Source organism: Asparagus officinalis, chromosome 5 (assembly GCF_001876935.1).
Source record: "Asparagus officinalis chromosome 5, Aspof.V1, whole genome shotgun sequence".
Taxonomy (NCBI): Eukaryota; Viridiplantae; Streptophyta; class Magnoliopsida; order Asparagales; family Asparagaceae; genus Asparagus; species Asparagus officinalis.
The window spans coordinates 119,119,231-119,131,227 of NC_033798.1; the positions used below are offsets into that span (position 1 = coordinate 119,119,231).

General features: G+C 39.4%; 1 protein-coding gene across 1 annotated transcript; it reads right to left on the reverse strand.

Moving 5' to 3' along the window:
* LOC109840927 (ER membrane protein complex subunit 3) lies at window positions 6–10,140 on the reverse strand. The gene is made up of 8 exons (XM_020409762.1): window positions 9,989–10,140; window positions 9,828–9,921; window positions 9,079–9,198; window positions 8,966–9,014; window positions 6,876–6,975; window positions 6,711–6,772; window positions 6,537–6,595; window positions 6–359 (listed from the first exon to the last, which is right to left on the reverse strand). Exons 1-8 carry the CDS (start codon window positions 10,138–10,140, stop codon window positions 252–254), a joined length of 744 nt encoding a protein of 247 aa, XP_020265351.1. The 3' UTR covers window positions 6–251.

Consider the following 11,997-nt stretch of genomic DNA (forward strand, 5'->3'; position numbering starts at 1 on the left):
GCAGATAAAAATAACACGCCAAGCATGAAGACGTCATAGGATTTCTTTAAAGTACCAATCTAAATCGCTTGGTATTAATAATACAAAATTGGAAAACAAAAGAAGCGTAAAACAGTAGAACAAAATGTGGAATACTAAATTATACAAGCTCAAGGCTAGCAGATGCAAGTTACTTCGTCTTAAATATAGAAAACAACTAATCTTCAGAGTTAGGTGAATTCAAAATGCAAGAATGAAAGATGCAGCTCTTTTTATTGCTTGACAAATTTCCTCAGGACTTCTTCAGCACGCTGCCCCATTTTCGGGAGGGCCCATTCATGCTGAATAATCTCCATACTGTCTTTCTCCGCGCTCAAGCTCTGAAGGCAAAAGGAACAAGATCATACAAATTATTTCTTTAGATTTTACATGCATACATGCAATTGCACAAGGTGGGTGCTACAAATAAAAATATTGCTAAAATCATGATTTCATGAGTAAGTAAATAATTTATAATGAAGTTGTAAAAGGCTAAACCTTACATTCTACAGCTATTCTTAAGCCAAATTTTATTTTGCCAACACATCAAAGGTCGGTCTTTACTCTTGGTGACATCACATGTACTTCTAGTCAAGATTTTGAAGGCTGCTCTATCTATCATGTTCTTATTTATTTATGCTTAACATAACAAAAGGGCAGTTAGAAGCTGAAGCCTGAAAGTGTAGCTGCTTTAGAGCATTTAAGCCATCAACTCAATAAAGTATCCAAGAGGCCGGATAACAAACTAAAAAGGGGGGAAATGGTGTCTGAGAGTCTATATCAATTTGAAACTACAGATTTTTCTGAAATTTCAGAATTTATAATTACTGAATAAACGGAAAGTAGGCTTGTTGAAATTACAGAATCAGGAGCGACAAGCTAGTTTGAAACAGAAATTTCATCATATTCTCGAAAGTTGAAACTACTCAATGAATAATCAGACAAACATATGAAGAACAGTTGACATAGGCAATTCGGACCAAGACAATTTGACATGATTAATGGCTGAGTTGAGGAAAAACTATATATTTAATCATTAGATAAGTCAGTGCAGAGTGAACATTTTTCAGTTCAACGATGTATTTAATCATTAGATAAGTCAGTCAATAGTTTGAACAGTGCATGAACCTCATAGGCTTCAATGCAAAAGAAAACTGTTGAGTTATTTAGATAGATTAAGTTAATTAGTTAATGTTATAAGGACCCTTTTGTAAGAATGCATTAATATAAAAGAGGGACCTCTCTATGGGAGAAGTAACCCTAATATTTTCCCAAATCACAACATGGTATCAGAGCCATGTGGCGGCTCCTCTACACCCTCTTGAAGCCATCAGCTTGATCGAAATCAACTCACCTGACGACGACGACGCTCCCACCTGACGACGACGACGCTCCCTTTCGACGACGATCAGAGATTTCGACGACGACGACGGTCCCTTTCGACGACGACGCTCCCACCTGAGTCCCACAACGACGACGACGACGATCAGACTTGAAGAGAGAGGAAGTGAGGGACGATCGGGGTTGGCAGTCAACGACGACGACGATCTGAAGCCATCGAGTCCTCTCTGATGCCGTCGAGTCGGTGAGGGTTCTGTAGCAGTCGCTGCCGTCGTTAGGGCTGATGAATCCGAAGCCCTTGGGTTTGAGATCGAGTAGAAGCGGCGGAGAAAACCCTAGTTCTAGGGTTTGAGAGAGACAGAGGAAAGAGAGGAAGTGAGGAAAAGCCAGAGAAGGGAAACATTTCGTGGAGATTGATTTTTCGAGGGGTGTCTCTTCCTTTATAAATTGTTTTGGGTACTGTTGCTGAAAGAGAAGGGAACCTTTTTAAATTGTTTTGGGTACTGTTGCTGAAAGAGAACAGAATCAACTATGAAGAGAGATGAATCAACTGTGAAGATGGGAACAAGAAACTATAGGGGTTGAAGGAGATCCTTTGATAAGTTAGGAATTGAAAGAGAGGTTGTTTTTTTTGAAAGGCAGTCAACTGTGAAGATGGGAACACCCGTGACAAGTCAGGAATTGAAGGAGATCCTGGAGGGGGTGGCCAGGGTATTTCAGACCAAACTAGAGGAGAATCCTAGTAGGTCAGTCGTGGTGGCATCGGAGTCGGCGCAGGTTATGCAGAGGGTAAAGTTATTGCCTAATGACATCAAGCTTGAGGGGACAAGAAACTATCTGAGTTGGTCTCGAAGGGCATTGTTGAACCTTCGAATCAAAGGACTTGAAAGATATGTGAAGGGGGAGTGCACTGAGCCAGAGAATAAGGCGAGTACTGAGTGGAACACATGGAGTAACACTAATTCTCTGGTGGTTTCTTGGTTGTTGACTTCTGTGTCTCCAACCATAGCTGGGATGGTGGAGTCTATCTCAAGTGCAGCTGATATCTGGAAGACATTGGAGGGGATGTACTCTGGAGCTGGGAGTGTGATGATGATGATGGAAGTGGAGGAGAAGATTGATGCTACCACACAAGGGGAGAAGACAGTCCACCAGTATGCAGCAGAGCTACGTCACTTATGGGCGGATTTGGATCACTATGATCTGTTATCACTACAAACCCCGGCAGATGTTCTTCTGGGAAGACAGTATCTTGAGCGTAGGCATGTGGCTCGCTTTCTCAAGGGCCTGAACCCAAAGTTTGAAGGAAGGAGGGCAGCAATGTGCCACCTGTCATCTCTCCCCTCCTTGGATGAGGCTATTGCATCGATGGAACAAGAGGAGATCAGACAGAAGGTGATGGCAAGCGAGGCCTCACCTGCTGTCCGCTCAGCATTGGTGGTTCCAGATGCTTACATCAGAGATGATAGAGAGTGTTACAACTGTGGAAAGAAAGGGCATCTCAGCTACAATTGCCCTCAACCCCGCAATACTGGTGGTAGCCGAGGGGGCAGATGACAGAGAGGTGGCTATGCAGGTCGAAGAGGCAGGGGACGTGGAGGCCGAGGAGTTGCTCACCTAGCTGTGACAGAGGAGTCACAGACTACTGCTGGGATGACTGGAGCTGAAATAACAGAGCTGGAGGAACTACGTCAGTTCAAGCTTCAGTCTGAGAGTTTGAAGGGCAAGGGACAAGTCACTCAGGATCTGGATAACACTACCTGCTTTGGTAACTTTGTTGGTTATGCTCATGCGAACAAAGGTACACAGGTTCAGGCACTTGCATCCACTAAAACTCATGTTGATTGGATCATAGACTCAGGTGCATCTAGGCATGTCACAGGAGCATCTAGTGAGTTTGCATTATATTATCCGAGTAAGCATTTACATCCTGAGACAGTTCAGACTGCTGATGGGACATCCCAACCCATCAGGGGTACTGGCTCGGTCCATTGTACTTCATCTGTTACATTGTCATCTGTATTGCATGTTCCTTCGTTTCCAGTTAACTTACTCTCAGTTAGCTCTCTCATTGATCAATTAAATTGCACCGTGTTATTTGATCGAGATTTGTGTGTCTTTCAAGAGAAGGAAACTCGTTCTACTTATAAAATGATTGGCCTTCGAAGTTTTGAACCATTTGCACTTGTTCATTCTGATGTTTGGGGACCATGTCCTACTACCTCTATTAGTGGTTTTAGATGGTTTGTTACTTTCATTGATTGTTATTCACGTATGGTCTGGATATACATGATGAAGCAGAAATCTGAGGTTTACAAATGTTTTCAAGATTTCTTGGCTTATGTGAAGACACAGTTTGGAGTGCAGGTGAAGATTCTTCGAACAGATAATGGGACAGAGTATGTCAACAAGGAGTTTGCGACCTTCATCTCTAGTCAGGGAATTCTTCATCAAACCACATGTCCAGACACCCCTGCCCAGAATGGGGTGGCTGAACGTAAGAACAGACATCTACTAGAAGTAGCACGTTCGTTGATGTTGACAATGAATGTGCCTAAGTTTTTATGGAGTGAGGCTGTTTTGACGGCAGCTTATTTGATCAACAGAATGCCATCAAGAGTATTAGGGATGAAGACACCATGTGAGATGCTCTTGGGCTCAAATGTTTTTGTTGTTCCACCAAGAGTGTTTGGATGCACATGTTATGTGAGAGATCACAGATTGATGGTGAGTAAACTGGATCCGCAAGCAGTTAAATGTATCTTTGTTGGCTACTCATCAAGTCAAAAAGGATACAAGTGTTGGTGTCCCACTGAAAGAAGGCTGTTTGTTAGTATGGATGTGACTTTTCGGGAGTTTGAACCTTTTTATGGGGAGAAGACGGAGTTGAGTTCCTTGTTTGGAGATGGCTCTACTGATGCTAGTAGAGAGGGGGAGAATGAGAATGATGTGCCTATGCCAGTGCCCACAAATGTTGATGTCCCAAGTCCCTCCTCTCCAATGTCTTCCTCATCTTCTCCACCTAAGTCGATAGGTAACGATTCCTTCCCTGATACTTCTAATACTCCTGTCTTGCCTCGCAGAACCTCTAGAGTCAATGCTGGAAAACCTCCAGCTAAGTTTGGTAGTTGGGATACTGACATTGCAAATTACATTTCATATGCATCTATTCCACCTGCATATAAGTCATTCATTGCATCATTGCATTCAGTGCCTGTACCTAACAACTGGCAGGTAGCTAAGCAAGATCCTAGGTGGTTGAGTGCCATGCATGAGGAACTTCAGGCCTTGAAGAAGAATGACACATGGGAGCTAGTACCTTTGCCAGTTGGAAAACGTGCTGTTGGATGTAAGTGAGTGTATACGGTTAAGCAAACTCCAGATGGCAAGATCGACAGATACAAGGCCAGATTGGTTGCTAAAGGCTACAGCCAAACGTATGGCATTGACTATGACGAGATATTTGCTCCAGTAGCAAAGATGAGCACTGTTAGAGTGTTGGTGTCATGTGCTGCCAACTTCAATTGGCCACTACATCAGCTAGATGTCAAGAATGCATTTTTGCATGGAGATCTCCAGGGGCTTCGCTACTTCTCAAGTAGTTGGGAAGGTGTGCAAGTTGAAGAAGTCTTTGTATGGGTTAAAACAGTCTCCGAGGGCATGGTTTGACAGATTCAGGTTGGCAGTCTGTGGTATGGGGTACAAACAGTGCAATGGAGATCATACTGTGTTTTACAGGCACTCCAAAACTCGTATCACTATCCTGGCGGTCTATGTTGATGATATTGTAATCACTGGAGATGATGCTGAGGAAATCTTATTGCTGAAGAAGAAATTGGGAGAGGAATTTGAAGTTAAAGATCTGGGGCAGTTGAAATACTTTCTCGGAATTGAGATTGTAAGGTCGCGAAAGGGTATAGTACTTTCTCAGCGGAAGTATGCTCTGGATCTTCTATCAGAGACAGGGATGTTGGGGTGCAGAGTTGCAGCTACTCCCATTGAGCAGAATCATAAGATGTATACCGAGGGTGGTGACCCGGTGAGTAAAGAGCAATATCAAAGATTAGTTGGACGGCTTATATATCTATGTCATATGAGACCTGATATTACTCATGCAGTAAGTGTGGTGAGTAGATATATGCATGATCCCAGAGAGCAGCATATGGAGGCAGTTCGCAGAATTCTTAGGTATAATAAAGGAAGCCCAGGAAAGGGGTTATGGTTCAGGAGTTCTGGACATCTGAGAGTCGAAGGCTATTGTGATGCTGATTGGGCGGGTTGTATGGATGATCGTAGGTCCACTACAGGCTACTGTGTATTTGTTGGAGGCAATCTCGTATCTTGGCGTAGCAAGAAGCAAGATGTGGTGGCCAGGTCTACAGCTGAGGCTAAGTACAGGGCTATGGCAGTTAGTCTGTGTGAGTTGATGTGGGTCAAAAACATATTATCTGAGTTGCGTCTGTTTAGAAGAGACCCCTTACAACTTTGGTGTGATAACAAATCGGCGATTAACATTGCAAACAATCCAGTTCAGCATGATCGCACCAAACATGTGGAGATTGATCGGTTCTTTATCAAGGAGCAACTGAATAAAGGGGTTCTGACTTTGAGCTATGTGAAATCAGAAGAGCAGTTAGCTGATTGTTTAACAAAAGGATTAGGTTCTAGAGAATGTGATATCTTTTGTAACAAGATGGGGATGATTGATATCTATCGCCCATCTTGAGGGGGAGTGTTGAGTTATTTAGATAGATTAAGTTAATTAGTTAATGTTATAAGGATCCTTTTGTAAGAATGCATTAATATAAAAGAGGGAGCTCTCTATGGGAGAAGTAACCCTAATATTTTCCCAAATCACAACAAAAACTCCTCCATCAATTCCTCTCCAAAAGAGAGGAAGAAGACTAAAACTAACTTTGCAGCCACGCTTGAGGCTCATCTAGTGCATGAGTTAGTATGAGGACCTAACAGAACATAATAGATTAAGCTACATGGTAATTATGATAACACGTGTGAAGATCCAAAATAGATAAAAATGTGCCACATCGCAAGTTATCGTGAATTGTACTTATCATAATCGAAACCCATCAAACTTCAGATGTATGGTTCACTGAGATCGACAAGAATTAGTCTAATTCATGATATCAAAAAAAAAACAGAAAATAAGATGCACAAACCTTTGTTGGATCCATGCCAAAACCGCCCATTTGCATCATGCGCTGCGTGTCATCCATCGCTACATAATAAGTAAATCACACATCAGTACCAAACTATAATAAACTTCAACCCAAAGGTATATTAAAATTCTTATGGGGACCATAAAAATGAATGTGTATGCATGAGATACTGACCATTTTCATCACCCAGAATAAGGCTGAATAGACCCCTCAGGCCAAAAAGATTGAGAAAATACCTGATGAAAAGTTGGGGAAAATATCAACTGTACTTAAATGGACAAAATGTGCATCAAACAAAACCCGAAGAGTAAAAGAGGATATCCTTTCATGAGATAATACCAGGAACGACTGCTAACGTAGCTCACATCAACAGTGCTTAGGTCAATTCCATTTTGTAGCATTGCTCTGAATCTCTGGGTTAATGGGAAAGGAATTTTTGCTGGAATTATGGTGTTAAAAGTCAGAAGCATATCAAGCACCCAGCAGGCCACAGAGAATAAAATATATATCAGAAGCCATCAGATAGTAAAATTAAATCCCTACTCATACTAGATTGATCGATGTAGAAAGAATTGCCAAGGTACACTTCTGCCAAAATGTGGAATAAATCATTGCAGAGTGTTTCTTCTTATAAGGCTTTTCCTCCGTTATGAGCTTACATTTTTTTGTCAACATATTCTTGTGTTATATATTTCTATAAATGAAATCCAAAGCTGATTTTGGTGGGAAAAAAGAGCAATCTGATACTAATATCTAAAGCGTAGAGTGCCAATCAATGTGTTCTAATCACTATCTAGATCTCCTGTTCCCTAAATTTTTCAAAAGGGTTTTCAGCTATAACAAACCTAAGTTCTTACCAACTTATTTTTGGGACCATATCTATAAAGAACTAAAACAAACATCACCTTACTAAGAAGCCTCGAAATGGATCTGATAGCCCATTTAGTTCTGTATACTTATCAAGCATGAGCTGTACGTGATGGTGTAATTATTTGAGGACACAAATCTTTCAGTTGGTCCACAATGAAAATGAAAAGTTCAATATCACATTCATTTTCTTGTCCATATATCCAGCAAAATTTCATCCTTGAGATCTCATGGAATTTCAACAACTGCAACCCTGTTATCAGTTTGTTGCATTTATACTGTTTTTGAGAGAAACTATGTCACAGATAGAACCAGGTAAAGCAAATATATGCTATTCTTTTTGTGCTTTCACAGAGCCATATTCTAACCAATTTGGTATGGACAATGCGACATAGGCTACAGAAACTACACAAGAATATGGATGAACTACCTGTAAAAATATCTATTATACAGTTTTTTCTGTATATATACCCCTCCAAATCTCAGTTATTTGCAAACCTAGTTAACTATCACCAAATCATCAACTTTGGAAAAATTACCCCCAAATGAACAAATCATCAATTTTGATAGGTTTATTTCTAACTACAACGCAAAAATAACAATAAAATAATAGATTTTTTTAGGCTAAATACTCATATTGGTATTTTAATTCCACCCCAATTTCCAACAAGGTATTTTAAATAGGCAAACCCGCTTTAAGACATTTTAATTGATCCAACTAATCAATAAGACATGGTTTCTCGTCGGCGGGCAAATTTCCGGCGAGATCTCGTCATGTGCATGGCACATGATGTCTCACAACTTGTTTTTAGCAGTGGTGACGGCAACAATCTCGTCATATTCAGCCGATTCGATGGGGTTAGCGATCTCAGGCGGCGTCATAACCATTATTTTATCCTATTTTGGGCTGAATATGATGAGATTGTTGCCGTCGCCGCTGCTAAAAATGAGTTTTGAGACATCACGTGCCATGCACGTGGCAAGATCTCGTCGGAAATTTGTCCGCCGACGAGAAAACATGTCTTATTGATTAGTTGGATCAACTAAAATGTCTTAAAGCGGGTTTGCCTATTTAAAATATCTTGTTGGAAATTGGGGTGGAATTAAAATACCAATATGGGTATTTAGCCGATTTTTTTATCACCATATCCGATGATTTGTTTGGGGGCTATTTTTTCCAAAGTCGATGATGTGGGGGTAGTTTTGCAAAAAAATACTGAGATTTTTGGAATAGTTTTGCAATATGCTCGAATTAAGGGTTGTGTGTGTGTTGGTGGGGGGGGTATGTGTAAACCTATTATCTAATGGATACTTTGCACAATTCAAGCAAGGAGATTCTAGCACGCATGAAAGATATTCAACACTTTCAACTTTCAAGCACTAGTAAATAAATTTGAAACCTAGTGGAGGTTATATTCACAGCTTAAACAGAAAAGAAACTAGAAACATAAGTCAGAGAAACCCATGAAATGCAACAATTCAAGGGGGAAACTGTTAGGCCCTAATCAGTTATCAGATAAGAGTAATAATAGCTCTTTCCAATGATGTGGGTGAAGTATTACCTGCTACAAAACCAGAGAAGAAGAAGTTCACCCAAGCAAAAGTGAGAGTCTGAAACATAACAAGAAAATTAGATTAAATTGTGACTGAGTTTCAACTAAATATACCGCTTTACCTGTGGAATGATCATCGAAAGATTTTTCTTCATCATATCCATAGCCATGTTAGGATCTGAAAACATTTGCGCCTGTGGATTTGTAGCTTGGCCTTTTGGCACATGCAACAAACCATTCTCCTGCATGCCAATAACATATACTTATTAAACCAACGAGCCTGTGGGACCAAAATGAACTTTAGTATACACGATATAGTTCAAGAAAGCTTTGTGGTTTGCAAGGTAACATCTTAAAAGTTGTATTTCAAACTACGCCCAAGCTCAACAGAGAAGTTACTAATCTTTTAAGTAAAACCATTTCTATGGCTGAAATTCATAATCTTTCACAGAAGGGCATCTTTCTTTGAGTTGCCCTATTCGACTTTATTTCATCGATTGAGATCGTTAAGGGAATAAATCAATAACCCTTTTTTAAGTTCAACAACTTACAACTTCCAACCATAAGCAACTAATTTGCCCACACATCTAGGTAAATCTGATTGTCCTAATCTGAGTGATCATATTTTTTTTATCATAAGCATCAAATCGTACAAGATAATCAAGGTATAACTTGAGAAAGGCAATTTTTGATTTAATACCATAAATTTAAGTAAGTTATACAATGAAAGCTTCTAAAAGATTAACATTCTTTCTAAGGAATATAGAGATCAGCACGTTGAGATATAATAGATGCAATTACTCAAATATTGATTTTAGCAAAGACTATTTTTTTTTTAAAAAAAAAGGGGATAAATATCAATCAGAGTTACCTCGTTCGTGTAATAAGCCTTTCGCAAACGAAAGGACTTGGCCGGGATGAAATTTGCGGCCGCCCTCAGATTCCTTGCCCTAATAATCAACTGCCTGAAACCAAGAGGAGTTCGAATTAGTTCAAATCAATAGCTAGGGTTAGGGTTTCGTGATCACGTACCCTTCTTTGACGATCTTTTCGTCGGCGGTTTGGGAGGATCTCATGAGCTTGCCGACGAAGTATCGGAGGACGCCGATGAGAACCATGACGACGGAGAGAGGGATCAGTACCCAGTCTCTGATGGCCGTATCGAGAACTAGATCCTCCGCCATGACCGGTGATGTGCTTTCTCTATCTGGATTTGGGTTTTTCTCTCTCTAGATTTCAGGGAGACGAGAAGAAGAGAGGGGAGAGAGAGAGAGAGAGGAGATCTACGAATTCAACTTGCTCTAGTGTATTTGAACGGTTGAGATCAATTGGGCACAGTAATAGATAATCCGATAGGGCTAATTGCATATTAGTTTCCGTCATCATCGATGATAGAAACTTCCTCAAATCATACGGATCCGGATCCTCTCCTAATGAAAACCTCCTAGTATCTCCTGATAATAAGATCCTATCCTTTTATTTTCATCATGGTCTTTCATTTTCTCACCCATCCTTGTGAGCTCTCCTCCCAACTCTTCACAATTCTTCATTAGGAAATATTAGGATGAGGAGAGGATCCCAATTCAAATCATAGGGAGCGTTTGGCAACCGTGATATTTTTGTCGTTTCTTTTTTTTCCAAAAAAAACAACCGGGGCGTTTTTTTGACTTGACCCTTTATAAAATCCAAAAAATAAACACTTTTATCAAAACATCTAAAAGGTGTTTTGAGATTCCGTTTTTCATCTAAGCCACGCCGCCGCCGCCGCTATATAAATAATAACTATAAATGATGTTTTCAAAACATGTTTAAAAAAACATCATAGCATGGTGTTTTTCTACAAAAACACTACAATAAAATCATTTTGATTACCAAACACACCCTTAGATATTCATCCCATACTGCTTTTTCAGCAGTTACAAATTGCTTCGTTTCATCCCATCCAAAACCACTGCAGTTGAGCATATCAAACACAATACTGAATTATGTCTTAAGAGTTTTCATCCTTGATCTGATATGCGGATCATCCTTTAACCCCGAATTGGGTAGTGAAATGGCAAGTAATCTCTCAACAGTATTATAGTGTTCAGGCTTGAAACCACGATCAGCATTGTACTTTTCAGTTTGGTGTAACTCCAACAATGCATCAACCAACTTCTGGTTAACATACACCCAAAAAATTTGTAGCAATTTCACCGTTTCGTGTTCGATACCTAGATTTTTCCTCCACAGCTACCCTCACCCTTATGTAAGTCCCATCTAAAGCTCCAAGACAATTCTAAACATTAGGAAAATTTTAATGTGTTAGATTACTTATAAAAATTGATAAACACAAATGCTACTTATATTGTAGATTACCTTAAACCATTTCCACCTCGCATCTGTTGAGTCAATCGGCAGTGGCTCGGGTTTCTTAATCAAAATATCGTGTAGATGTATCACGGCGTGTAACACATGAGTAAAATACCGACTACTAGTTTCCCTTGAACGTTGGAACATTTGTTTTATGACTCTGATCTTCACATGGTATGCGGGAATATGTATAAACATTGCTACTTGCTCGTCTACCTGTAAGGATCGCGAATTTTGATACTAGTTAAAATAATTTTCTAGCATTTTAAAATATTTAATTATGATTTTTAAAAGAGTATTTATATTTTTCTCGAATTTCTACAATTTTCTATGATTTAAAGTCTAAGTTTAATATTTGTTTAAATGATTTAAATATCCATAAATTTATTTAGTGCAATAAATTTTTTTGAAATTTATCCGTTATGTTACCGATACTATTATGTATCATTTTGAATAATACGTGGTATTATTATTATTATTACATATATTTTGTATAATACGTTGTATTATTAATTACGTATTATTTATATAATTTGTTGTATTTTTTTTACTGTTACATATTATCTGTTGTATTAGTATAACTGGTACGTTTTACTGTGTATATAAAAACTCATACCCCCTTTCTCTCTCGTGATTTTTCCGCCGCCACCATTATCATCATCTCTTTCGTTCTCTCTCTCAACCAATAA

What these genes read in the sequence shown, in the direction of transcription:
- LOC109840927 (XM_020409762.1), bottom strand. Translation starts at nt 10,140, where the DNA reads ATGGCGGAGGATCTAGTTCTCGATACGGCCATCAGAGACTGGGTACTG. An exon ending in AGGCTTATTACACGAACGAG is followed by an intron (nt 9,199 to 9,827) that starts GTAACTCTGATT and finishes ATTGGCATGCAG; the next exon opens with GAGAATGGTTTGTTGCATGT. An exon ending in TATTCTGGGTGATGAAAATG is followed by an intron (nt 6,596 to 6,710) that starts GTCAGTATCTCA and finishes CTTATTATGTAG; the next exon opens with CGATGGATGACACGCAGCGC.